At 38.4% G+C, this 25,625-nt stretch overlaps 10 protein-coding genes across 10 annotated transcripts; 6 read left to right on the top strand and 4 right to left on the bottom strand.

Annotated features, from left to right (window-relative positions):
* Positions 1–1,518: 1,518 nt before the first annotated feature.
* BDF20DRAFT_908351 (UDP-glucose 4-epimerase) lies at positions 1,519–2,285 on the top strand (the record flags this gene model as incomplete). Its single annotated transcript, XM_053083474.1, has 2 exons — positions 1,519–1,715; positions 1,784–2,285. The coding sequence occupies 2 exons, from the start codon at positions 1,519–1,521 to the stop codon at positions 2,283–2,285; spliced, it is 699 nt and encodes a 232-aa protein (XP_052931097.1).
* Positions 2,286–2,547: 262 nt separating this feature from the next.
* Positions 2,548–4,543, top strand: BDF20DRAFT_218953 (kinase-like domain-containing protein). The gene is made up of 4 exons (XM_053074946.1): positions 2,548–2,924; positions 2,994–3,104; positions 3,190–3,744; positions 3,812–4,543. The coding sequence occupies exons 1-4, from the start codon at positions 2,810–2,812 to the stop codon at positions 4,222–4,224; spliced, it is 1,194 nt and encodes a 397-aa protein (XP_052931098.1). The 5' UTR covers positions 2,548–2,809; the 3' UTR covers positions 4,225–4,543.
* On the bottom strand, positions 4,105–6,397 carry BDF20DRAFT_219062 (uncharacterized protein). The gene is made up of 5 exons (XM_053074947.1): positions 6,040–6,397; positions 5,789–5,983; positions 5,579–5,714; positions 4,930–5,505; positions 4,105–4,861 (listed from the first exon to the last, which is right to left on the bottom strand). Exons 1-5 carry the CDS (start codon positions 6,157–6,159, stop codon positions 4,416–4,418), a joined length of 1,473 nt encoding a protein of 490 aa, XP_052931099.1. The 5' UTR covers positions 6,160–6,397; the 3' UTR covers positions 4,105–4,415.
* Positions 6,398–6,590: 193 nt separating this feature from the next.
* Positions 6,591–7,806, top strand: BDF20DRAFT_899678 (delta-aminolevulinic acid dehydratase). Its single transcript, XM_053082689.1, has one exon. It carries the CDS (start codon positions 6,730–6,732, stop codon positions 7,738–7,740), a length of 1,011 nt encoding a protein of 336 aa, XP_052931100.1. The 5' UTR covers positions 6,591–6,729; the 3' UTR covers positions 7,741–7,806.
* BDF20DRAFT_899679 (tryptophanyl-tRNA synthetase) lies at positions 7,807–9,181 on the bottom strand. The gene has a single exon (XM_053082690.1). It carries the CDS (start codon positions 8,874–8,876, stop codon positions 7,944–7,946), a length of 933 nt encoding a protein of 310 aa, XP_052931101.1. The 5' UTR covers positions 8,877–9,181; the 3' UTR covers positions 7,807–7,943.
* A 577-nt stretch (positions 9,182–9,758) lies between these two features.
* Positions 9,759–11,429, top strand: BDF20DRAFT_899683 (uncharacterized protein). The gene is made up of 3 exons (XM_053082691.1): positions 9,759–9,976; positions 10,045–10,253; positions 10,358–11,429. Exons 1-3 carry the CDS (start codon positions 9,911–9,913, stop codon positions 11,310–11,312), a joined length of 1,230 nt encoding a protein of 409 aa, XP_052931102.1. The 5' UTR covers positions 9,759–9,910; the 3' UTR covers positions 11,313–11,429.
* Positions 11,413–13,746, bottom strand: BDF20DRAFT_1004715 (major facilitator superfamily domain-containing protein). The gene is made up of 3 exons (XM_053074672.1): positions 13,172–13,746; positions 12,338–13,080; positions 11,413–12,240 (listed from the first exon to the last, which is right to left on the bottom strand). The coding sequence occupies exons 1-3, from the start codon at positions 13,644–13,646 to the stop codon at positions 11,851–11,853; spliced, it is 1,608 nt and encodes a 535-aa protein (XP_052931103.1). The 5' UTR covers positions 13,647–13,746; the 3' UTR covers positions 11,413–11,850.
* A 1,124-nt stretch (positions 13,747–14,870) lies between these two features.
* BDF20DRAFT_917462 (uncharacterized protein) lies at positions 14,871–16,866 on the top strand (the record flags this gene model as incomplete). Its single annotated transcript, XM_053084570.1, has 4 exons — positions 14,871–15,227; positions 15,293–15,566; positions 15,634–15,781; positions 15,852–16,866. The coding sequence occupies 4 exons, from the start codon at positions 14,871–14,873 to the stop codon at positions 16,864–16,866; spliced, it is 1,794 nt and encodes a 597-aa protein (XP_052931104.1).
* A 185-nt stretch (positions 16,867–17,051) lies between these two features.
* BDF20DRAFT_840074 (phosphoribosylglycinamide formyltransferase) lies at positions 17,052–17,669 on the bottom strand (the record flags this gene model as incomplete). The annotated part of the gene is made up of 1 exon (XM_053079345.1): positions 17,052–17,669. The coding sequence occupies one exon, from the start codon at positions 17,667–17,669 to the stop codon at positions 17,052–17,054; it is 618 nt and encodes a 205-aa protein (XP_052931105.1).
* A 1,052-nt stretch (positions 17,670–18,721) lies between these two features.
* On the top strand, positions 18,722–25,583 carry BDF20DRAFT_899694 (uncharacterized protein). The gene is made up of 12 exons (XM_053082692.1): positions 18,722–18,819; positions 18,892–19,015; positions 19,097–19,427; positions 19,496–19,712; positions 19,798–19,868; positions 19,946–20,176; positions 20,281–23,283; positions 23,353–23,575; positions 23,639–23,846; positions 23,914–24,186; positions 24,253–24,506; positions 24,578–25,583. The coding sequence occupies exons 1-12, from the start codon at positions 18,809–18,811 to the stop codon at positions 25,302–25,304; spliced, it is 5,673 nt and encodes a 1,890-aa protein (XP_052931106.1). The 5' UTR covers positions 18,722–18,808; the 3' UTR covers positions 25,305–25,583.
* Positions 25,584–25,625: the final 42 nt, after the last annotated feature.

The raw sequence follows: 25,625 nt of genomic DNA on the forward strand, positions 1-25,625 counted from the left end.
GCCATTTCAAGCTGAGCAAGTGGACTACAGCTGGTAATGAAAGGCGTTGTCAGGTATCTCGTTGATCCCATCCCAAACTGTTCTGAACTACAATGACCATTTTGTCAAGTGAGTGCAGACCTTTTCCTTTTTTACAAGACAGACAGTAGCGATGAAACACACACAATGTGAAGATTTTTGTGCTCGTTGACCCTTTTTCTGATTCAGTATCTGTACTTTAAAAATGATTGGATCGACTTCGCTTTTCCAATGGATCAAGCTCAAAGACAAAGATTTAGTCTGAAACCTAAAAAGCATGGATGTGCGACATTTTAGCGAGAAACCAAAAAAAAAAAAAAAAAAAAAAGAAAAAGATTTTAACGCACATACATCCCCTTTTTTCCTACTTACAATTTCCTTCCCCTTTATTTAACTTTAACTACTCATATATACTTCATAATTATAATTCTGGTTGCCCGGTTTTTACTTCTTTCTCTTGTTTCTCGGCGTATAAATCAACCAAAAAAGTAGTCCAGTCGACATCATCGTTCGTACACTCATTAGATCACAGAAAGCTCACGATGCCACGACTCCCGTCAAATGCACAAGATGTAGTTGTAGAACACTTGAAGATACATGATCCTGCTACTGCTCACAGCTGCAACAACGACAAAAGTGCTGCTCCTGCTATTAACAACAGTAGTAGAAAGCAAAAACCAAATGTATTCATCAAAAAACACTACAGGAGGCATACCATTGACGCTTGGCACAAGCTAAACGAACCTTTTTTGTTTCCTTGTCGAAGAAGAACTTCAACTGATTATTCCTCAGTAGCCACCACTCCAACTGCCTTACCAGTTACTACAGCCATACCGGAAGTAACTACTAACTCTCATTATAATTACTATCTTCATAATCCTTATTATCCCCAACATATCCATTATAACAAACGACTCATTTTACAGCAACAGCAAAGAAAGAACAATATCATCATACCTTCCAATATCATAGCATCTTCAGCTTCGTCCACTTGCTCCTCATCATCCTCTACATCATCCTTGGCAACATCACCGTCCTCTGACTCACACATACCAGTATCACCCATATTACAGCCTACCATAACGAAGCGTATATTAGTGACAGGTGGAGCTGGCTACATTGGAAGTCATACTTGCTTGGAATTGTTGAACCACGGCTATGATTTGGTTGTTATGGACAATCTTATCAATTCGAATAAAGAAGCTCTTCATCGTGTGGAATTATTAACAGGTCGACCGATCATCTTTCTAAAAGGAGATGTTACACATGAATCTGAACTTGAGAATATATTCAAGCAATATGAATTTTGGGCAGTACTTCATTTTGCAGCGATCAAGGTAAAAAGCGAAAAACATCGAGTCAGAACGTTTTTGTTTTCTTAATGTAAGATTTATAATTTAAATTCGTGTATACTTAATATAGGCCGTTGGTGAGTCTACTCGTATTCCCTTGGATTATTATCACAACAATTTAACGGGAACACTAAATTTATTAAGAGTAATGAAACATTATGGTGTAAAAAATTTGGTGTTTTCATCCAGTGCTACGGTCTATGGTGAACCAGAAATGATGCCCGTCAATGAAATGGCTAGACTGGGCCCAGTGACAAATCCGTACGGAAAGACAAAACTTTTTGCTGAAGAGATCATTAGAGATCTGTATGCTTCTGATCCAGAGTGGAACGTTGTACTGTTAAGGTAAGACTCCAATATCCTTTTATTTGGAAAAAAAAAAAAAAGCATCCGAGTTAACATCTTCCTATTAGATACTTTAATCCTGTTGGGGCCCATTCCTCCGGTATGATCGGTGAACATCCACAAGGTGTACCCAATAATTTATTACCTTATGTAATAAAAGTCCTGCAAGGTCATCTACCTTTTGTCCATGTATTTGGCAACGATTTCGATACAGTGGATGGTACAGGTGTTAGAGATTATGTGCATGTTTGCGATTTAGCCACGGGCCATTTAGCGGCTTTGAAGAAATTGGAAGAGAAACCTGGCTGCAAAGCATATAACCTTGGAACAGGCGATGGCTATTCTGTTTTGGAAATTATACATGCAATGGAAAGAGCAACTCATAAAAAAATCCCTTACAGCATTGAAAGCAGAAGACCTGGAGATGTTGCTATCTGTACGGCAGATGCCTCGTTAGCCAATAAGGAGCTAGATTGGTATCCTATGTATTCTCTTAACGATATGTGTCAAGACATGTGGAGATGGACTCAGCGAAATCCAAATGGTTATGATGGTGAATACCTGCCATAGGACAATGAAAAGAAAAAAATATTCCGCCTCACTTCCTATTAAGGAAGTGGTTTGCAAGCAACAAGGCGCCACCAGCCTAGGATTGTGTATAATGAACCAAAACCTATTTTTATAAACTATCCTCATAATTCCAACTTCTTGATTTTTTTTTCTTCATATCTCATACATACTTCACTCCCATCCTTTTCTTTATACTATATACATTATTTATTCGTTATTCCTTGCTTTCTCACTACTATCAAATAACCCTTAATTTATATTTTGTCGCTTTTTTGTTAACAACACCGATAACAACAAAAAAGGCCGAATCTCAAGATTGACTTTATTAGCTCGCTTCAGTCACTCACTCTACTATCAATACTTCCTTAATCTGTTAATTGAATAAAAACAAATAAACCATCTCAAAAAAAAAAAAAGCCTACAAACACAAATAGGCGACAGCAATTTCAACATCAACAAAATAAGTCATTACTTTAAACAATATAACAATCAGAATAACATAATCAATATAAGAAAAAGACACTATGCCATCGTCATCAGCCGCCGCCGCTAATCCCGGCAATTCACACAATGTAGTAGGCGTACATTATAAAGTAGGAAAAAAGATTGGAGAAGGAAGTTTTGGCATCATTTATGAGGGTAAGAGAAGGCATTTTAAAATTTGTAATCTTTTCTGTACGTCAAGCTCACCGAAACAACAATATATAGGTGTCAATCTGTTGAATAATCAACCTGTTGCTATCAAGTTTGAGCCTAGAAAGAGCGATGCACCACAGTTACGAGATGAATATAGGACCTATAAAATTATGGCAGGATCAAGTAATGTTGACGATCTCAACCGATGGCGACGAGGAGCATAGAGTGATACATTTCTTCTGACAATTTTTCCTCTTTCTGTTTGTAGTTGGCATTCCCTCAGCTTATTATTTTGGTCAAGAAGGCTTGCATAATATCCTTGTCATCGATTTATTAGGTCCTAGTCTAGAAGATATGTTTGATACTTGTGGTCGACAATTTAGTGTCAAGACAACTGCCATGTTGGCCAAGCAGATGCTTTCAAGAGTACAAACAATACATGAAAAGAACCTTATTTATAGAGACATTAAACCTGATAACTTCCTCATTGGTAAGCCCGGTACAGAAAATGAGAATCAAATCTTTATTGTGGATTTCGGTATGGCGAAATTGTATAGAGATCCAAAGACGAAACAGCACATTCCTTATCGTGAGAGAAAGAGTTTGTCTGGTACAGCACGTTATATGAGTATCAATACACATTTGGGTCGAGAGCAATCTAGAAGAGACGATTTGGAATCGCTGGGTCATGTCTTTATGTACTTTCTGAGAGGTTCATTACCTTGGCAAGGTTTGAAAGCAGCTACAAATAAACAAAAGTATGAAAAGATTGGTGAAAAGAAACAAACAACCCCTATCAAAGATTTATGCGAAGGGTTCCCAGGTAACTTAGCAATAGCCTTTTTTACTCGCATGTCTGCAAGAGTTCACTGACAATGTATCTATAACAGAGGAATTTGGAATCTATCTTCAATATGTTAGAAAGCTTGGGTTTGAGGAAACACCAGACTATGATTTCTTAAGGGGCTTATTTTCAAAGGCAATAGAGAAGGCTGGTGAAGAAGATGATGGAGTGTACGATTGGATGCTGTTGAACACTGGTAAAGGTGGCTGGCAACAACTGACAAAACGTAGTAATAACATGAACCAAAACTTAAAAAATCAGCAAAACCAGCATCGTCACACAGCCACAAATAAGAAAATTATAGACACTTCAGATGCGCATCAGCAACAGCAGCAAACGGATATCACTAATGATATGAATACAAACAATAATAGACAACAGCAACAGCAGCTGCAACAACAACGAAAAAAGAAATCAGGTGGATTCTGGAGTAAAGTTACTTGCGGCCTATGCCATTAAAATGACTATATTTTTGCCAAGAGAAAGATGACACTACAAAAAACGACATACCTTTACGAAGAAAAATATTTAAATGCACAACTTACTATCCTATTTTTTTGATGTTTTTAACATGGAGTATCTCTATTTATTTGCCTTTAAAAATAATATAATTTAAAATAAAAATGAGAAAGAGACAATCAATATCGTTATTATTTTTCGTCCTCAATTGTCACTTCTTCTACTTTTGCCAAACTATTCCTTTTGGTTTTCTCAGGATGGCTGTGCATACGATCGCTATTTGTAGTAGGAAGCCTTCCTCTTGTATCTAAAGATTCTACTTGACCAATTAAGCTATCCAACTGTGGTTTGACGAACATACTTTTTGATAGGAACATCTTCTGCTGATGGTTATACTCCTGTAGATCAGCCTTGGAAATACCGTTTTTCTTCAGCCACTTATCATTGGCTTCGTTGTCAACATACGTATTTGTGAATAACTGACTCGTCATACTATATCTTTTATTAGATTTTGTGTATAGGATACCATCGATTTCTGTTTCTTCTTCCTCAATTTTGTCACCAGGGTCCTGATTGCTTTCCATCGGATTAAAATACTTGATAGTAATAGGTACGGAAGTAGCAAATTTAGATATAGCTAAAGATGTGCAAGAACATTAGAATGATCCCAGTTCGATCCATTAAATTTGCTTGTAGAGTATATACCCAATTCATCAATATGATTCTCGGCTCTTTTTTTCTCAACAAAGTCTTCCAGATAAATGGCAGGGCCTTTGTCACCGTCACTATCCTTAATCTTATCTTTCGAATTGTCTTCATCGTCATCACATTCTGTGCACTTTTTTTGATCAAAGCTACTTCTCTTTTTGATCCAACGGGTGAACTTCCGGTCCATTTCCGAAAGAGACTGCAATAGCTTCTCCCTATCCATGTTATTATCATCGTCATCTGATATAATTTCTTCATCTAGAAAAAATATAGTCTCATCTTCTTCATCACTGTTTTTATTATCCTCTTTGTCATTGTCACACATTTGCTGTCGATCGTGTGGTAAGTCTTTCAATTTTGCTACAACCCTAGCCCAAATCCTGTTGCTATCTGCAATGGCTTGCTGGACAGATTTTTCTACAGTCTCTTGGGCCACTCGTGCCTCCCCTTTTCTTATCTTCTCATCCTTTAACATGTCGGGTCGTACTTTTGATCCCAAGTGTAATCTTTTGATTGTCTGATCTAATTTTTGCTTGATTTCTTTGTAAAACGGCTTTAAACGTTCAGGTACATCTTTTACGTTGTAATACAGAAGAAGAGTCAGCTTAATACAAACATACTACTATGAAGATGTTAGTATTCTTACCTTTACTAGAGCTGGGTATTTGTGAAACGGTGATAATATTATCCTCATTTTTCATCTCATCCTCAGAAAGGATAACATTTAATGTGCTCGAGTAATTGTGTGCTTGTTCTATTGCTTCTTGAATAGACGAATACACCTTTCAATCAACGAACTTTTTGGTAAGAACAGCATGACCTAGTTATATGTCGGGCCAACATAAATTCAACTTACCATGGCATTTTCATAAACAACAATATGTTTAGAATGCTGAGACTTGGTTGAATAAACCGGCCCTGAGCCACAATGAAGACATTCATAACTTGTCCATCCTTTATTTCCATCACCTTCATTCTCTTCATTGGTTTGCACGATGGACAAAGATGAGCTTGTTGATGACTCATGGCTTAAAACCAAGCTTTCGAATACCTAACCTATTCTGTTAGAATGATTGTAAACTCTCTCTAGTGCTTTTGCCTGCATACCTTTTTGATGCTGGCTATATTATTTATTTCAACTTCAAAAACATCTTTCGCAATAGGTTTAGTTATTGCTTCAGCTGTATGTATGTGAATGTTCAAACAGGGACAGGTTATCAAGGACATAGATTAATATTATATGCGTAATAATTGAATTGAAAAGCTTTGAAGAAAAGGACGACGAAAACCATAGCTTTTAGGCATTTGCAGCAAATCGAAAAGGGAACAGCTTGGTAACCTGATCTGCACAAGCATGAATCTAGCTGAGTTAGAATACACAAAGGTGTTGCTTTGTTGCTTTTGTTAATGCAGCCACATCAACGTGTCATTTCAGTCCGAAAATAGGACTGCTACATAGTAGAAAGTCAGTAGAGTATTATATTTGAATGATTCTTTTCCATTGTATTCAAGTATGAACTGCAACCAAATGACCTATCCATTTTGCAGCACATTTCTCATGTGGGGCGTTAATACTACATCTGTTCCCAAGAAATATGTCTGCCTATGTCTGCCTTCGAAAGTGTTTTTTTAGGTTGACGAACAGCTGGCAAATTGTGTGGTGCTTAGTAAAAGGAAAAAGAAATATCCGAAGAGTTATCCAAAGGAGCCTTAAACGATGTATAATACGCTTTTTCTGTGTTCCTAGTCTTTATTTCTTGACAAGTGCGCTAGCTTTTATACTAATATTACACTACAATGACCAGTCCCAAATCTATTCTTCATGGCGGATACCACCATAATTTATCTCGTTCTTGGCAAGCCGAACGCACATTAACCAAAGACATGCTCATGTACCCTCTTTTCATTACCGATGATCCTGACGCTTTTGAAAGCATTGACTCTCTTCCCGGACAATATCGTATTGGTATCAACAAACTTCAAGCATTTATCGATCCCCTTTACAAAAAAGGTTTAAAGTCTGTCATTTTGTTTGGTGTTCCCTTAAAAGAAGGTGTCAAAGATGCTACGGGTAGCCGTGCCGATGACCCTGAAGGACCTACCGTTCTTGCTGTACGTCTTTTACGTCAGCACTTTCCCAACCTTTTCATTGCCTGTGATGTATGTTTATGTGAATATACTTCCCATGGCCACTGCGGTATTTTGAGAGAAGACGGTACCTTGAATAATGATTTATCTATTCAGCGTATTGCGGAAGTCGCTGTAAATTACGCAAAGGCAGGCTGTCATGCCGTTGCTCCCTCGGATATGATGGACGGTCGTATTCGTGCGATTAAGCTGGGGCTGATGGAAGCTGGATTAGCGCACAAGGTGATGCTGATTAGTTATGCCGCTAAGTTTGCTGGTCCTTGGTACGGTCCATTCCGTGACGCGGCCAACTCCGCACCTAGTTTTGGTGATCGTCGATGTTATCAACTGCCTTCCAATGCCAGAGGATTGGCTCGTCGTGCTATCAAAAGAGATATGGAAGAAGGCGCTGATAGTATTATGGTCAAACCTGGTTTGCCTTATTTGGATATTGTAAGAGAAGCAAGTAGCGACCTGCTAGCAGGGGACTATCCTATCTCTGTCTACCAAGTCTCTGGTGAATATGCAATGTTATACCATTCCGCTAAGGCAGGCGTGTTCGACTTGAAGACAATTGTGATGGAGTCCATGAATGGATTTTTAAGAGCTGGTGCTACCCTTATTTTGACTTACTTTACACCTGATCTGTTAGATTGGTTGGATGAGGAAGAAAAGAGATAGATATTGAATAGTTACTAAGAAAGAAAGCATGAAAAGCCAAGAACGCTTTTGTCATTTATTACTTGTAAATAATTCTTTTATATATAAAACTGTTATTGTCTGGATTTATATCAAGTAAAGCTTCTTTGCTTCATACATCCTGTTAATTTTTGTTTTTTCTGAATGGTATAAAACGCAACAATGAGTCTGTCTAGAAATAATGTCTAACGCAGACCAACTGCTTTATACACCTCCTCCATTGTAGCATTTGCCACTTCATTTGCTTTAACAGCACCTTGATCTAATACCTGTTTGACATATCCTTGATCCGCTTGTAATCGTACCAATTCCGACTGGATGGGGTGTAGTCTATCAATCACTGCGTCCGATACTCTCTCTTTAAAGGCCTTTGTGCTTGTAATGTCGCTGCATTCTTTTATGGCTTCATCAATCTCAATATCTCGCATAGCGGCATAGATACTCAGCAAATTCGAGACGCCTGGTCGATTGACAGGATCATAGGTAACGCCTCTTATACCATCTGTTGTAGCCTTACCGATTTTATTACGTATCAAGTCCGGTGAATCAATCAGATTGAGCCTTGAATAATCGGAAGGATCTGACTTTGACATTTTGCAACTCGGATCTCGTAAAGACATGACACGCTTTGCGCTCGGCGGAACAATGGCTTCTGGCTTGGGAAAGATAGCCTTCTTTTTGCCTTTTGTCTTTGTCGATGACGAGCAAAATAACTTATTGAAAGCACCGGCTATATCACGAGCCAGCTCTAGATGTTGCATCTGATCTTCTCCAACAGGCACAAGTGTTCCTTTATACAGTAAAATATCTGCTGCTTGCAGCACAGGATAATCAAATAAACCCATCTTTAATCCTTCCTTATTTGTATGATTTTCCAATTGATTTACAGAGAAATCTTCGGTGGGCACCGATTTTGCAGCCATTTTACTTTTCCACTGGGTCATACGTCCTAACCAACCTACAGGTGTAATGCAATTGAATATCCAAGCCAATTCGGCATGTGCCCTCACACGACTTTGCTCAAATAAAACAGAACGTACAGGATCAATGCCGCAAGCTAACAATGCAGTTGCCATATCTATCTTGGCTTGACGTAAAGTATTGGGATCTTGAGGCATGGTAATGGCGTGCAAATCGACAATGCTGTAATAGTTTATGGTTGACAAGGTATCATCACAGCTACCTCTAGGTTGTAATTTTGCCCAGTTAGATAAAGCGCCTAAATAATTGCCCAGGTGAGGTGTTCCTGTAGGTTGTATGCCGGAGAAAATGCAACGATGACCCAGTTTCACGGCATCTGTAGATAATGTGCGCTTTATAGTTGACAAAAAAGTATTTTATTGTTTGGTTATTCTGCCGGAATGAGTATATTTACAACCAAAAAAAAAGGGAGAATTTACTTTAATGAGAGTGCTCATGTGTTAAATGTGAGAGACTTATGGACAGTTCAATTAATGCCCTGTTTTGGACAGGGACGTCTTTATTTTATTTTGATGTACAGCAGAACAAGCGATTACGTTCAAATTCAGACGATGGACGAATAAAATTTGAAGTAGAAATACAGTATAACGTGATGAAAAGATGCTTTCTCATGATAACAGTAAATGCAGGCATTTGGTTTGCCCTTTTCATTAAGTACATCTGTAGATAAGCGAAGTGTTTAAACAAACAACAATAAAATCGATACGACCTGAATTTGAGAAATGGATGTTGGACCTCAGAACACTTTTTCATTAAGAATTGCCTTCTGAGTTATAGTTGTACAGACTCATATTGAAAATGAGAATGCTGTGTATAAAAGTCTTAAATGTTTAGATCTGTAAAGATGTTATTTTTTCTGTTCAAAAAGCTTTAAAAAGCTATAGGAAAACGATGCGAGCAAGCCATGATGGAGAATCCATTTTGACCTAGCTTAGATACAGTGCGCATGCAAATTCTTGTCTTTTGTAAAAACAGATTGAAAAACAGATCATATTTTCTTCAGGCAGCCCTGACTCGGTGGAAGGCAGAGTCACAGCAAACTTTCTTTTATTCCTTTTTTAATTTTCCCCACCCCCTTCCCAATCTTTGGCAATTAAAGAACCTCTCTCTCTTTTTTTTTATATCTTTTCTTTACAAAACATCTTAAATTAATCGTATAACACTGTGCAAAATGCCTCTTTTAACAAGAATAGCAGCAAGAGTTTCTTATATTCAACCTCGTACTATAATTGCTGCTGTACGTATTATCATCGAATGCGAAAGATAAACGCTGGGCTGACTGACATGTCTCTTTTATTTCCACAGACACATCAACAGATCTGCCATAATGCCACTACTGTTACTGAGTTTAAAAAACCCTCCCGCCTTGAAGCACTAAAAGATCGTTTAAAAGCAGAGGATGACACTCTAGATGATTTTGTGAACCCTGGGTTTGAGAAGAAGATGACCCATACAGAAGCTTTGGAATTGAGAGAAACTGTGGTAGAGGGAACAAAAGTGAAAACAACAAAGCTGTGAGTAATTATAAAACATGTTTGTTTGAAAGTGGGAGATAGAGTGCCTTGTCTTTCATTCCCGCGAACAAAAATTCTTATTGGAGCTCTTCGTACATTCTTAGAAAGCAACCACGACTACCTGAGTGGCTAAAAACAGGGATTCCATCCGGAAAAAACTATGGTAAAATCAAAAGAGATCTTCGTGGTCTGAAGCTACACACAGTCTGTGAGGAAGCAAGGTGTCCAAATGTAGGTGATTGTTGGGGAGGTGGTGAGCATCAAACAGCCACAGCTACTATCATGTTGATGGGTGATGAATGTACTCGTGGTTGTCGTTTCTGTTCAGTAAAAACGAACAGAGCACCTAAACCTTTAGACCCTCATGAACCCGAAAATACATCAGAAGCTATCAGTCGTTGGGGATTAGATTATGTTGTTTTAACAAGTGTTGACAGAGATGATCTGCCCGATGGTGGGTCTCGACATTTTGCAGAGACTATCACTAAAATTAAACAGAAGGCACCTCATATGTTAGTGGAATGTTTGACAGGCGATTTTGGAGGGGATCTTTCATGTGTCGAAACAGTCGTCAAGTCTGGGTTGGATGTCTATGCCCACAACATTGAAACAGTAGAGGCTTTAACACCTTACGTGAGAGATCGACGTGCAGGCTTCCGGCAATCTTTAAGCGTTTTGGAGCATGTAAAAAAAGTGAATCCCGATATGGTTACAAAAACATCTATCATGTTGGGTTGTGGTGAGACCGATGAAGAAGTTCTACACGCTTTGACAGAGCTTCGAAAGATCGATGTAGATTGTGTCACTCTTGGTCAATATATGAGACCTACAAAGAATCATATGAAGGTCCATGAGTATGTTACACCTGAGAAGTTCAAATACTGGGAAACAAAGGGAATGGAAATGGGCTTTAAATATGTAGCAAGTGGCCCATTAGTCAGATCAAGCTACAAGGCAGGTGAATTTTATATTTCTAATATCTTGAAGGGCCGTAGAGGTTTACCTCTGAATACCTCACCACCTACAGTTGACTCTGATAAGGCTGCGGCAACACTGTAATCAAACCGTAGCACCTGTCTGTAATATAGATATATTGTTATTATACTAAAATCGTTGCTTTATCAGCTTTGAATATTGCATATAATTTGAATAAATCGCTATTTTTTTTATTATTATTATTTTATTTTTTTTTTATTTTTTTGCCATCAACCACAACCTGTATTTGTCTTTTAAGGGATCTTACAATTCCCGTAAGTTTACGAGCGAAACTAACGATAAATATTGAGAGAAAAAGATACAGAGAGAGAGATTATATATATTCACATGGGACTGATAAAGCAGAACCAATTGGGAAAACAATACACATGTCACGCATTTTTGAGCCACCGTGGATGCCATTGATCAAAAAGCAACATTAGAATAGGTTTCTTATGAAGTTTGCAATACGAGCGTCTCGCAAGTATGCGTGGCAGATTTTGATACTCCTTTGTTTGGGAAACAGCTTTAACTCATCTTCATCAGTGGAAGCGCAATGCAACTTGTTGAATGCCAGGTAAATTTAATACAATTTTATGGATAAAATGTGTGTCTATTGTGCTTATTTAAATCTATGCAGCCGCCCTAGATAAAATATGGCCATATTACTGGCAGCAATCAAGGCAACTATACGGAACATACAGACAGCACCATAGTATTCATAAAGGTAGCCACCCACAAATGCACCCATCCCTGCGCCAACTCCAAAATGTAATGCACCCAAAATCCCTTGTGCCACAGATCTCTGTTCAGGAGGGAAAAAACCATCAATTTCACTAACTGAAGTTGCCCAGAAGATACCAAAGCCTACGCCATGTAATGTTTGCAATAATAAAGCAGTGATATTTGTGATGAGTGAGTCAGGTTGAAGAATGGTGTACATTAAACAACGTAAGATTGTTGCAATATGTGCTATCAGCATCATGTTGGTCACACCGAACTTTTCTGTCAACTGATGAGTAATTCGTGGCAATCAATACTTTTGAACTTTACATAAACACATCCTTCATCTATCTTGCTCTTTGAACAAATATGAAATATACACAAACCTGTTTTGAAAAGCAGAAACATAGTAATTCTGTGACACCTGAAGTAGGCCCTGTCCAACCTATCCAACTTGCTGGCATATGTAGATCACGACTCAAAAATAGGAAAAGAAAGTTGACAATGACAGATAAAACCAAACCGAAAAATAAAGTTGTTGCCAAAAATGTAATGACACGCACGGATTTGAGGACGTTTTCAACGGCTGGAATACCTTCCGCTGTGAGATCAACAAGACCTGCTGAAACAGAAGGATCAACTGAAGCAATTCGTGATATTGCTAAGCCGAGGTCAGAATGACCCAATGCTTGTAATGTTTCATCTGCTTCTTCACGAATGGTTTGAACAGAAGTAATGCTAGTTGCTTTGAAAATGCTGCCGTAATGACTATAATTATGGTGATGCTCAGCGGAGTTATTGTAGTTGTTAAGTAGTTTCTCTGAGGAATCTGTAATGACTGGCTTAAGATTTTGTCCTGTTATTGAGGCTTGGTGCTGATGATTATCTAATGACTCTACAGGTGGAGTAAGACTAGTAACAGCAGCACTTTCTAGTAATGCCTCCGGTACACATGTACATTGAGGATCCTCGTTGTTAACTCTAGCCATGAAAGAGAAAAGCATAAAAAGCAATGCAGCAGCACCAGTAACATATAAAAGAACATCGAAGCTATTTGTAACAGATAGTAGTTGTCCAACGAGTAAAATTGTCGCTCCTGCTGAAACGGAACCCCACAAACGCTGTTCACCTTTACAAATGATAAGTTACATACAAACGAACACATACGATAATCAGCCTTTCCTGCTTGATTATATCACTTTTACCATTTTATCGCTTACCGTAGAGCAGTTTATTAGGTCCCAATATCTTCATTACTGCGCTATCTACCAACGACATATTAGGTAGTGCAAAAAATGCAAAAGCAAGAGCTAAAGTCGCAGTAACCGTTAGCAAACTGGTCGAGGACAATTGTGAAAGCTTCATGTTATTTCCTTCAGTTCCCCAACTGATGAAGGTGGGGATCACTTCTTCAGATGTGACGTAACGTCCAATAAGCATAATCATCATGATTGCAGAAGCTCCCAAAAATCCAGTGATAGCCATAATGGTTCCATGAAGAGCAGGTTTTTTATCAACTAAGTAAGTCCATATGGGACATGAAATGGATTGTATAAATGGTGCGATGGCAAGCACAAAGCCTATCTGATCTGAAGACAAATTGAGAATATCATGATAATACAATGGCAAATAGGGCGGCGCCGCAGAAACCAGTGCAAATAAAGCTATATAAAGTAGTTTACATATGAGGTACATCCTTTTGATTCTTTATGAGCCTTTATTTATATAATAGATATGTGGTAAGGATAAATGAAAAACTCAAAGTAAAGGTAAATAATAGAAAGGGTATCAAAATAAAGTGTGGAAAGAAAAAAATAACAAAAAAAAAAAAAAAAAAGAAATAAAATACGTTATATTTATATGATGTATTTTGATTAGACAGATTGAGATATGCTCTGTTTGACAAATTTTGGTAGAGCACTATAATTCTATTTGGACTCAACAACAATAAATCTGGCCTTTCGTTTCATCATCTGGAAAAAGCACGAACTCTAATGAGGAACAGTACCAAGAAAAACAAATAAGCGCATTTCTTAGTTCAACACATTTCTTGTTTGAAATCTTTTGTAATGAATGCTTAAACTTGATGGATACTATCTTATTCGAGCGGTATCAGTGTGCACATCCCATCATGATTGAGTATCAAATAAGATTATGATGGACGTTGTATTTACAGGTCACAGTGAGTCTACTTAGTAAATACACGCTATACTGTTAGCGTATGCAGGTTCTTTGCGGGAGCATCTGTTGTTTGGTACAAGAACCTAAACCGACATTCTGCAGCAAAAAACAAAACAGTATCAGCCTGCATGTACTAATATTCTAAAAGTATTTTTTTTCTTGTTGAATGGCATTCTGCCTGGAATGGTTGGTGGCACGCGACATTGAGAGTGAACGAGTAACCTTATCTTTAGTATTACACAGTTATTTAAGTTCAATATGAGCCCGATGATTTATGATACAGCCTCGACTGACAGTTGATAACTGTTGTCAAGTTAATTATTGAATTGCTTATTATTCATGTATCTGGCCAAAAGCTAATGTTAAGATATATTGCCCCTTTCTTGTATTAATCGATTCTGGTATAATCAAGTTTTTTATTTCTTCTCTTTAATTGTTGATATATTCGGCACCAGGAGTCAAATTCTAACAACAATTACCAAATAGCATTCGAAGCAGATGATAGTAGTCTTAATTACCAAAAAGAAAAGGCTACGAAATACTGGAGAGTAGCACCATTCCGGGCAGATACATGATCTCTCGTAAGGCCTTTAAACTTGCATTTCGTCGCTTCATAGAAGTATATTCAGACGCCGCTGAAGGACACACCTGTACAAGATTGAAAGTTTTAGACGCTCACACTCCGGTCCTTTCCTTCTTATTGCTACTTTCATCCTTTCTGCGCGGCTTTTGGCATCAATGGCATCTACAAACAAAGAACAACAAGTTGCAACGCTCTTCAGCGACTTAAAAAAAGCAGTAAATAACTACGATGATGAACTTAGTTTAGACTTATGTGACAAAATCATCAAAATCGAACCGAAAGATGAACTTGCTCTTCACTGCAAAGTCATCACGTTAATCCGCCTAGAACAGTACAAAGAAGCATTGACTGTGATTGCACGTCAATTTAAGAACAGTAATATTGATCTCTCATATGAGAAAATTTATTGTTACTATCGTACCAATCAGTTCCAACCAGCCATGGATCTCTTAAGAGATTTGAAGTCGCAAAACAAGGATAATGAGTCTTTATTATATCTTGAGGCTCAATTGGTAAGCTTTTCCCGAGCTCTCAAATACGACATGTACAAGATTCAGTATTAATATTCTATCAATAGCTGTATTCTCAAGGCAAATTCGAAGAGGCAATTGATATCTATGAGTCTTTATTAAAGTCGACCAATAAGAAAGACAGTTTGTACGATGAAATTCAAGTCAATTTGTTAGCTGCCAAAGCTGGTTTGGCCTTTTCGAGTGAGAAGCCTTCTAGTAGCTTTGATGATGAATTGAAAGAAAGCTCTGAAATGTACGAAGTAGCTTACAATGCAGCCTCCGTCTATCTTGCGCGAGGAGACATCAAGAAGGCTCAGCAACAATTAGAATTAGCTTACAGTAAGCAGCGTTGTAATGGATATAGTGCCTCCCATTTTTGCGTTTGACTCATTCTATAAATTATCAGAACAATGTAGCAATAAGTCACAAGGAATGTCTGAGGAAGAACAGGAAGAGGAATTAGCTCTTATCTCGGCTCAATTAGCTTATACCTATCAATTACAAGGCCGTGCAAATGAAGCAATCAAAATTTATAATCAATTGGTTGATTCCAAGTAAGTCTTCACCAAAAACAAGATCTAAAAATGAACAGCAGATGCCAACAATTATCAATTCTTGTTTAAGGGATGCTACTGTGGCTGCAGTTGTGAGCAACAATATTGTCGCTCTAGATAATGCCAAGGATTTAGAAGATGCTGCAAAGAGATTGAAAATCGCAACTAACAAAGAGGCAGACACAAGACTCAAGAATTATCAGAAGCGTGTCATCTCAATGAACGAATGCTTGTTACAACTCTATTCTAAAAAATATTCCGCCTGTAGAGATCAAGCGCAGAAACTCATTGAGAAATATCCCAACAATGATGATCTGTATCTTATTTTAGCCAGCGCAACCTACTATCAACTTAAGGCTACAAAGGCAATTGAAGAGTTGAAAAAATGTTCAGAGAAAAAGCCCAAATCACTTGCTATTCGTTTTGCGATTATACAGTTACAACTAATGGATTCTAAACCAGTGGCTGCCCTTACTACTTTACAATCTTATTTGCAAACCGTTAAAGAAGACAAAAACACCTATTATAAGCCTGCTTTAGTTGCATTGTCAGTTTGGTTGTATGAACAAAGTGGCCAGCCCCAAAAGGCTATGGAAATTTTGGACGAAGCATCTTCCGTTTGGAAACAAGATCCTGAGTTTGACGGGGCTGTGGCCCCGGCCTCTACACTCAAGCAGACAGCTGCATTCAAATTGAAAGCAGGACGTTATGAAGAAGCTGTTGCAGAGTATGAGCAACTAGTCAAAGCTGACCCCTCTGATGCCCAAGCTCTTGCCGGTTTGATAGCCGCTTACGCTGAAGTTGATCCCGAAAAAGCTGAACAATATGGTAGTTCACTTCCTGCTGTATCGTTAGAGCATTTGGATATTGATAATCTCGAAAATGCTGTACCTGGTGTCAAACGAGGTTATGTTAGAAAGGATTCAAATACTCGCCATACAACTAAGCCAAAGACTAAGAAGAAACGAGCGCCCCTTTTACCGAAGATTATGGATTCCAATAGCAAGCCTGATCCTGAGCGCTGGTTACCCAAATATGAACGCTCGAATTATACAAAAAATACATCATCCAAACGTCGTAAATAGACACAGCCGTCTCTACCCGGACTGTATACGCTATATTATATTTTATTCGGGAGATAAGTGGAGATAGGTTATTATCCTTGTAATAATTGACTATCCTTGTAATAAATTTTTCGGTGCTATTTACATTGGTTAATTTTTTATTCTTTCTGCATATCACGATACTACACTGCTTCTTTTTTTTTGGGTTAGTTATTCTCCAAGTTATCCAAGAATGCTTGTGCAGCTTCAACTATGAGCTTGTGTTCATAAGAATGAATACGCTCTTCAAGTGTCTCAAGGGTATCATTCTGTTCGATCGGAATTTCCCGTTTAAGAATAACCTCGCCACGGTCCACATCTGCAATCACTTTATGCACCATAATACCGGTGTGTGTTATTTTGCCCTGCTTGAAGGCTTCAAAAGCTCGCTCTATAGCATGTGCACCGTCAAATTGTCCAGGTAGAGCAGGATGAAGATTGATGATGTTGTTTTGTTTTTCAAAAAACGATAAGAATTCTGGAGATAAGATATGCATCCAGCCTGCCAACACAATCAAGGCTGGGTGATAACGTTCTTGTATGGTTTTGGCAATGGCTACATCAAAGTCGATACGTGATTGACCTTGTTCCCTAAACTTCTTCAGTGAAAATGTATCTGTCGGTATACCAGCTTTTTTGGCACGTTCAAGCCCGAAAGCCTTTTGACGGTTGGATATAACGGCAATAATCTTTGCTCTTAAGCGACCTTCTTGAGTTGCATCAATCAGAGCTTGAAGGTTACTGCCTGAGCCTGAAATAAGTACAACTATAGTTCGTTCTGGCATAATTTGTAGCGTATAAAAGTCAAAGAAAAGGAAAGAGAGTGACGAAAAGTAACAAATGCGATCATATTAATGCGAAAATCAGAACTGATGAAGACGGAATTTTAATCATCATACATTGAGGGGAAGTTTAGAAGACTCATAGATGTGGCTTAAAGGAATGAGCGATCTTGTAGCGAAACGTTCAAAAAAGAAATTGAAATTGCTTAAAAATCAAAAAGCAAAAGAAATAGTATGGGTCTGACTGGGTCAAGAAACATCATCTAACAAAACTTATATATTTGTATAGGAAGAATCAGCAGGAGCGTATTACAGCAAGTGTACTTGCAAACATTTTCATCTATGACGAGATTTTGTGTGAGGCAACTGTCTGTGCATTTATGTAAGCATTAATCCAGTGAGAGAGCATAGTTTTTGCGTCAAATCACCGACGAACTAATGCTTCATATGTAAGAAATGCGTTTTCAGGACGAACACATTCTCCATCTATCATCTATTTTCCTGGGAAAAGGTTCAAGTGCAGTTATACCGCGAGAAAGATGATACTATGAGTATTTCATATTCATTCCGTACTAGTATTATACTTCTATGCCTATATTCGAAAATCAGAAGCGACTCTGCCTATTTAAAACATCCAGTGATACGCACACTGATTGTATTTTAAGGTATTCATGCATGGTCTTTGCAATAAAAATTCAATATGTAAATTCTTAATATCAAAGCACAGGAATGCTTTCATCGCACATAGCTGACTGCAGTTGTAAAGCGAAGAAACGTTGATCTGTTACATACACTGAAGTTATCTATAATTCAGCCAATAGCAAAACTAAACATAGCAAATTTTTGTTTATGCTGACAACGAGGTTTTGAGCAAAACTATCAGATTTGTTGTAGTTAAATCGAAGAAAAGAAAAGGTGCTGTTAGCAAAATACCAACTCAATTTTCCCTTCTTTAAGCAATTCGCTCGTTTATCAAGTGACGGCTATTTTTTTTTCTGCTTTTTTTTGTCCTCTCAAGTTTGGGAAAGAAAATATAAAAAGCCCTTTTTTTTCCTGCAAAATATGAAGTCTGAGAAACAAATTAACCGACCACTGCTAATAGTGATAATAGGAGCCTTTCCTAAATTCTGTAATAGTAAAAAATGGCCACTAGGTAAAGTAGTAACTACCTTTTTTGAGGCATGATAGCATCTAACTTACACTCGATTGTTCTACCGGGATCTAGACTTGATAGGCTCGTTTTATTACTAGATACAGGCTCGACAACAGCTGTTAGACGTACAGCTGCCCAGCAACTGGGTGAAATTCAAAAGCAACACCCAGGGGAACTTTACAATTTATTATCAAGAGTAACAATTCTACTCAAAAGAAAATCCAATTACGTTTGAGCAGATAGAGAATCTGACTGTTTAGAATATGAATTAATATAGGTCGTCGTACACCTCAGGAGCAAAGCATGGGACACTCGTTGGGCAGCAGGGCAAGCACTAGAAGCGATCGCGGCGAATGTGCCAGCTTGGAATCCATCAGACAACAGTGACAACAGTGATGCGACAACGATCAAGGTCGAAGACGATGTACATAAGCTTAACTTTAATCAATTTGATTTGGGTCCAGTATTACAAAACGGGAAGTTACTACTAGGCTCTGCTGGAAAAGAATATGATGTCGACTTTTCAGATATGACTCCAGAGCAGAGATTAGAGCTTCAACGACGCAATTTGAAAGAGCGTTTAGGTCTCGCGAGTCAGTTTATGGATGGTAAGAACGCCTCTTGTACTAATTCCACCCCTTATAGAATATTTTAATTGATCTGTTGTTGATCATAGTGGATCTCGTGGAAGATACAGATTTGGAAGCAAAAGCAATAAAAGCGAGTCAAGCTTCGCAGTCCGAAAGTCCTTCACCTTCACCATCTACGTCCACTGCTGTGAATACGACACCTGCATTGTCGGAAATCAACATGGCAGGTTTATCTGCTCGTGAACGCAATATGTTGAAGCGTAAGCTCAAGCAGGAATCAAAGATGAAGAACAAAAAAGAAAAGTAAGCAGGTGTATTGCATGCAGTTATTATTATAACGAATACGATAACTGACTATCGCGGTGTTTTCTTTGTCAAAAAACATAAGAGTTCGCATCATTGACGTGAAGAATAAATCCGATACAACAGTTAAGCCAGTGAAAATAGAGTCGAATGAAGGTACTTCTAACTTCATCCATTGCACGGAGAAGCAACAGGAATCAGTAATAATTGAAAACCAATTAATATCAATTTAGAGTTTGAATTTACTCCTCAACCGCAATCTGATAAATTGGTGGTGGAAGTCAAAAAGCCTATAGCATCTGCAGATGATGCGTTGGATGAAATTCAACGTGATTGGCCTTTTAAGATGATTTGTGAACATCTATGTCTCGATTTATTTGACCCTGCTTGGGAAATCCGCCATGGTGCTGGCATTGGGTTGCGTAGTATATTAAAAGCACATGGTGATGGTGCAGGAAAAAAACGTAAGTCTCATTCATTATCGACCTTAAAAACGCTCATATACCAGCTTTGTGCTCATTGAATTTCCTAAAATTAACAAAAAAAAAAAAAAAAAAAAAAAAAATAGTTGCCGCTAATAAAGCAAAAAATGAAGAATTACATAATGCTTGGTTGGAAGATGTTGCTATACGCTTATTATGTGTTTTTGCATTGGATCGTTTTGCTGATTTTGTCTCCGATCAAGTAGTTTGTCCCGTTAGAGAAACATGCTCGCAAACACTTGGCGTCGTATTACAGTATATGTCACCTTTCGCAGTACAGAAAGTGCATGAAAACCTTTTAAAGCTTATTAATCAATCAGATCCTGCCTTCGAAGGTCGATCAATTTGGGAAGTACGACATGCCGGCCTACTTGGTTTAAAATATACAGTTGCTGTAAGGAAAGATTTAGTAGAAATGCTTGTAGATGGTACTACCGGCGCTGTTGTGTTAGGTTTGCAAGATCACGACGATGATGTACGCGCTGTCAGTGCTGCAACTCTATTACCTATCACTGCCGAATTTGTACGCATGAGCTCAAAAGACCGTATCAGAGATGTAATGACCACATTATGGGATTGTTTGATTGACTTGAAAGATGATTTAACTGCTTCAACCGGTGCAGTGATGGATTTGATTGCGAAAATGTTTGAACAACCGGGTGTTATGGATATTGTACGAGAGCATTTCAGTTTAGCAGAACTTGTGCCTCGTTTGCACCCGTTTTTCAGACATACTATTGCCAGTGTCCGTTTAGCCGTCCTAAACACATTATCCACATTCATTGACTGCGGTACATCGGCTGAGTGGGTAGATGAACGTGTTTATCGTCTCGTATTTCAAAATCTGATTGTAGAAGAAAAGCCAGAGATTATTACAAGAACTTTAGCTGTTTGGGAAGGATTGACCATTAGCGGAAAAGTGAATAATCAACTTATTCTTCAAGGTACAGGGAACTGGCTAGGCAGCTGGTTTGAAATTACAATGACACCGATAGGGCAACCCCTCGATGTTGCTGCTTACTTTTATAAACCACCTGGAGCCTTTGGTAACGGTGGATCTTACGCAACTACAACATCTGCTCCAATTGTTGACAAAACGAGCAAGAAAATTAAACCAGCAGCTAGAAATAAGGATACATCGATCAATGCTCTTGGAAGCGAATCTGTGCGATCTACCAGTGCGCTCGATGAATCTCATAATTTAGATGCCGGCATGATTGCCCAAGACTTTTCGCTCATAACAACTGAGCAAGTCATGCGCTGCCGTGTTGCCTGTACCACAGCTTTGGGTATGGCCATGAGTACGTGGCCTGACGATTCAATGGAAATGTCATATCTCGAAGTCATATTGACATTATTATCATCGCAGTGGGCCCTAAAGAGACATCTGGGAGCGATGGCTGTAGAAGAGTGGGCTAAAGCTGTACTAAAAACGCGTTATAATGTCGAATGTATCAGCCATGCACCATCAGAAGCTTTATTGGCCAACATGCATAATTTCCCTCGCGTCTTATCTCAAGCCATGTGTAACAATCTGGAAAATGCAGCGACTCAAACAACTGGATTCTATTTTGAACTTGTACATGTATTGAAACGCATCCGCGCAGAATGCCAGAACTTATTAAATGCTTTCCATGCAGAAGCCAAATTACCTGTCAATATGATCCCTGTCTTACCTACTTTAGTTCCCGGTGAGGTCTTGCCAGAACAAGGACCACTATTCACGATTGAGCTTGCAACAGCCGTTGTTACAGATACGTTCCCGCAATTGCTGACCAAAGTACCCAAGGGTAAAGGTAGAGCAGCATTACTCACAGCGTTGAATGAACGTCAGCACCGTGTAGTTGCCTCGATAGGATACTTTGAAGAGTTGAAGCAAAAGATTGAGATTAATGTATATGCAAGTACAGCAGGCGCTATTGTTGAATTGGGTGTTTTGCCTCAAAAATTGAATCCTATAATTCGTAGTATCATGAACAGTATAAAATTTGAAGAAAACCTCGAATTACAGCAACGTTCCGCTGCTACACTTACAGATCTAGTTGCCTTATGTGAACGTAGCAAAGCTCGTTCAAACCCTAATGATAAAGTGATCAAGAACCTGTGCACGTTCTTATGCACTGATACAACTGTAACGCCACTTTTAGAAGAAAATCAAGTAAAATCTGGCATCCTATCGATTACGAAAGAAGAAACGAACAGTAAAACTGGTACCAGCAACAGCAATAAGAACACCTCGCCGGAGGAGCAGAAGGATGCTCAATTAATGAAGCGTGGCGCGGAACTGGCCCTGCGTGAATTATGTAATCGCTTTGGTGATCGTGTATTTGAAATTGTACCCAAATTGAAAGAAAGTATCTGTCAGAGAATAATGGAAGTTTTCCCTGAAACAGCACACATGAACAGTGTTGAGCAATCGGATGCTATCATCGCAGAAAATATTCTTTTGGGCCAAGAAGTCATAGATTCCTTGAGCATTTTGACCATGATTGTGCCTTACTTATCAGATAAGCTCTGGAACGAACTAGACATTATCATTCCTTATATATGTAGGTCCCTTCGGTCGTGCTATGCAGTCATTCGTAATGTGAGCGCGCGTTGTCTCGCGGCCGTAGCAAATGTCAATACTGATAGGACTATGCAAATTATTGTCGAAAAAGTTTTGCCTCAATTGGGAAATACACTAAATCATTATCACAGACAAGGTGCTTCCGAACTGGTATATCATCTTGTGCAATTACTTGATACCAAAATTTTACCGTACACTATCTTTTTGATTGTTCCTATTTTGGGTCGCATGAGTGATGTAGATGAAGCTGTTCGTTTAGTGTGCACCAATTGCTTCGCTCTTTTGATCAAACTTGTACCTTTGGAGGCGGGCATTCCTGATCCTCCTGGAATGTCGGTGGAAATGTTGGCTCACCGTGACGAAGAGAGACAATTTTTATCGCAACTTCTTGATAACTCAAAGGTTGAGAGTTATAAAATTCCTGTTAGGATCAATGCAGAACTTCGAAAATACCAACAGGAAGGTGTCAATTGGCTGGCTTTCCTGAACAAATTTCATCTGCATGGTATTTTATGTGACGGTATGCTGCAATTTACATGGCAATATTTTTGTGGCAAGATAAATCTTATAACGCTTATGATTCTTATAGATATGGGTCTTGGTAAGACGCTTCAGTCTATCTGTATCTTAGCCGGTGATCATTTTAACAGAGCTCAAAAGTATGCTGAGACCAAGTCTCCTGAACTCGCTCCTATTCCTTCATTGGTTATCTGTCCTCCTACTTTGACAGGACATTGGTATCATGAGATTATTAATTACTGTGAGAACCTTAGTCCGTTATTGTATACTGGTGGCCCAGCAGAAAGGAAAAAGTGAGTCTTATTGATTTTATTAGTTACTGTACTGCTTCGCCACTAAACTGCTTTTATTGATAGACTACGATTGTCTCTTATCAAGCATGACGTTGTTATCATGTCTTATGATATCATTCGAAATGATATTGATGAACTGTCTGGTATCACTTGGAACTACTGTATTCTTGATGAAGGTCATATCATCAAGAATGGCAAAACAAAGATTACAAAATCAATCAAAACTATCAAATCAAATCACCGTCTTATTCTCTCCGGTACACCTATTCAAGTAAGCTTGCTATTTCACGATTCTAACATACATAACACACTTAACTGAGACTCTTGTTATCTGTTAGAATAATGTTCTCGAATTATGGTCTTTGTTTGACTTTTTGATGCCAGGTTTCTTGGGTACTGAAAAAGTTTTCAACGAACGATTTGGCAAACCGATTCTTGCGAGCAGAGATAGTAAAAGCTCATCAAAGGAACAAGAAGCGGGTGCATTGGCTTTGGAAGCACTACACAAACAAGTGTTGCCTTTCCTATTACGTAGATTGAAAGAGGATGTGCTTCATGATTTACCACCCAAAATTATTCAAGATTATTATTGTGAACTTAGTGACCTACAGGTAAAGCATGATATAAGTAGTACGATACCTCTTTCTTAACGTTGCTGACGTATCTGGTAAACGTAGAAATCCCTCTATGAAGAATTTGCAAAATCCCAAGCAAAATCTTCCTTAGAGCAAGATCTTGGCAGGCCAAGCGAAAAACCCAAAGGCGCTACACACATTTTCCAAGCACTACAATACCTTCGACGATTATGTAATCATCCTTTATTGGTTGTGAACGAAAAGTATCCAAACTATAAGAAGGTTGAATCTTTCTTACAGAGAGCCAATTCAGATATACACAGCATTTCGAACGCACCCAAACTACAGGCATTGAGGTAGAGTATGGGAGCCTAAAGTTGTTGTTTAGAAGATAAATGAATTTTAACCTATGTTCCATATTCTGTAGACAACTGCTAGGAGAATGTGGTATCGGTGCGACAGCTTCAACAGAGTCAGAATCAGACCCTGCTTCTATGGCCATTGGAGCCGTCAGTCAACACAGAGCCCTTATTTTCTGTCAATTAAAACCTATGCTGGACATTATAGAAAACGATTTATTTAAAACACTGATGCCATCTGTCAGTTATTTACGTTTAGATGGCTCGGTTGATGCCAGCAAACGACATGAACTCGTACAAAAATTCAACGCAGATCCTTCCATTGACGTGCTGTTACTTACGACACATGTGGGTGGTCTAGGTTTGAACTTGACCGGGGCTGATACTGTTATTTTTGTAGAACATGATTGGAACCCTATGAAGGATTTACAAGCCATGGACCGTGCTCATCGTATTGGTCAGAAACGCGTCGTTAACGTGTACCGACTCATTACAAGAGGCACTCTTGAAGAGAAAATTATGGGTTTACAGAAATTCAAATTAAATATTGCCAACTCAATCGTAAATCAGCAGAATTCTGGTTTGCAAAGCATGGATACAGACCAGATTTTGGATCTGTTCAATGTCAGTAAAGAAGGTGACGCTTCTTTAAAGAAGAAATCAAAGAATACAGATGTCTCCGCGGAAGGCTTGGGTCCAGCAAAGAATGTTCTTGAGAATCTTGAAGCCTTATGGGATGAAAAAGACTACGAACAGGAATACGACATCAATAGTTTTATCAATAGCCTTAATTAATTTTTATCTAAACAAGACTCATCATAATCTTTCTTTTTTAAATGTTAATGTGTATTGCTTTACTTGCTTCTTTTCATTTATAATGCCTGCAATAAAAAATACCTTTTCACAATTTCACTGGAATACTGAATGAAACTCAGCGTTTTAAAAGTGCCCCTATAACGAACGATCTATGTACGTCATATGTAATCTTAATAGCCAGAGTAAAAGTTACGACAGGAACCCAGAGCTATAATCCGATACCTTCGAATAAGAAGCTATAAAAGCGTAATAAACAACCCTTGAAAACAATTCGCCTTCGTGAAACGATTTAAGGCGAAG

This window comes from Mycotypha africana (genome assembly GCF_025528875.1).
Source record: "Mycotypha africana strain NRRL 2978 chromosome Unknown BDF20scaffold_15, whole genome shotgun sequence".
NCBI classification, from domain to species: domain Eukaryota; kingdom Fungi; phylum Mucoromycota; class Mucoromycetes; order Mucorales; family Mycotyphaceae; genus Mycotypha; species Mycotypha africana.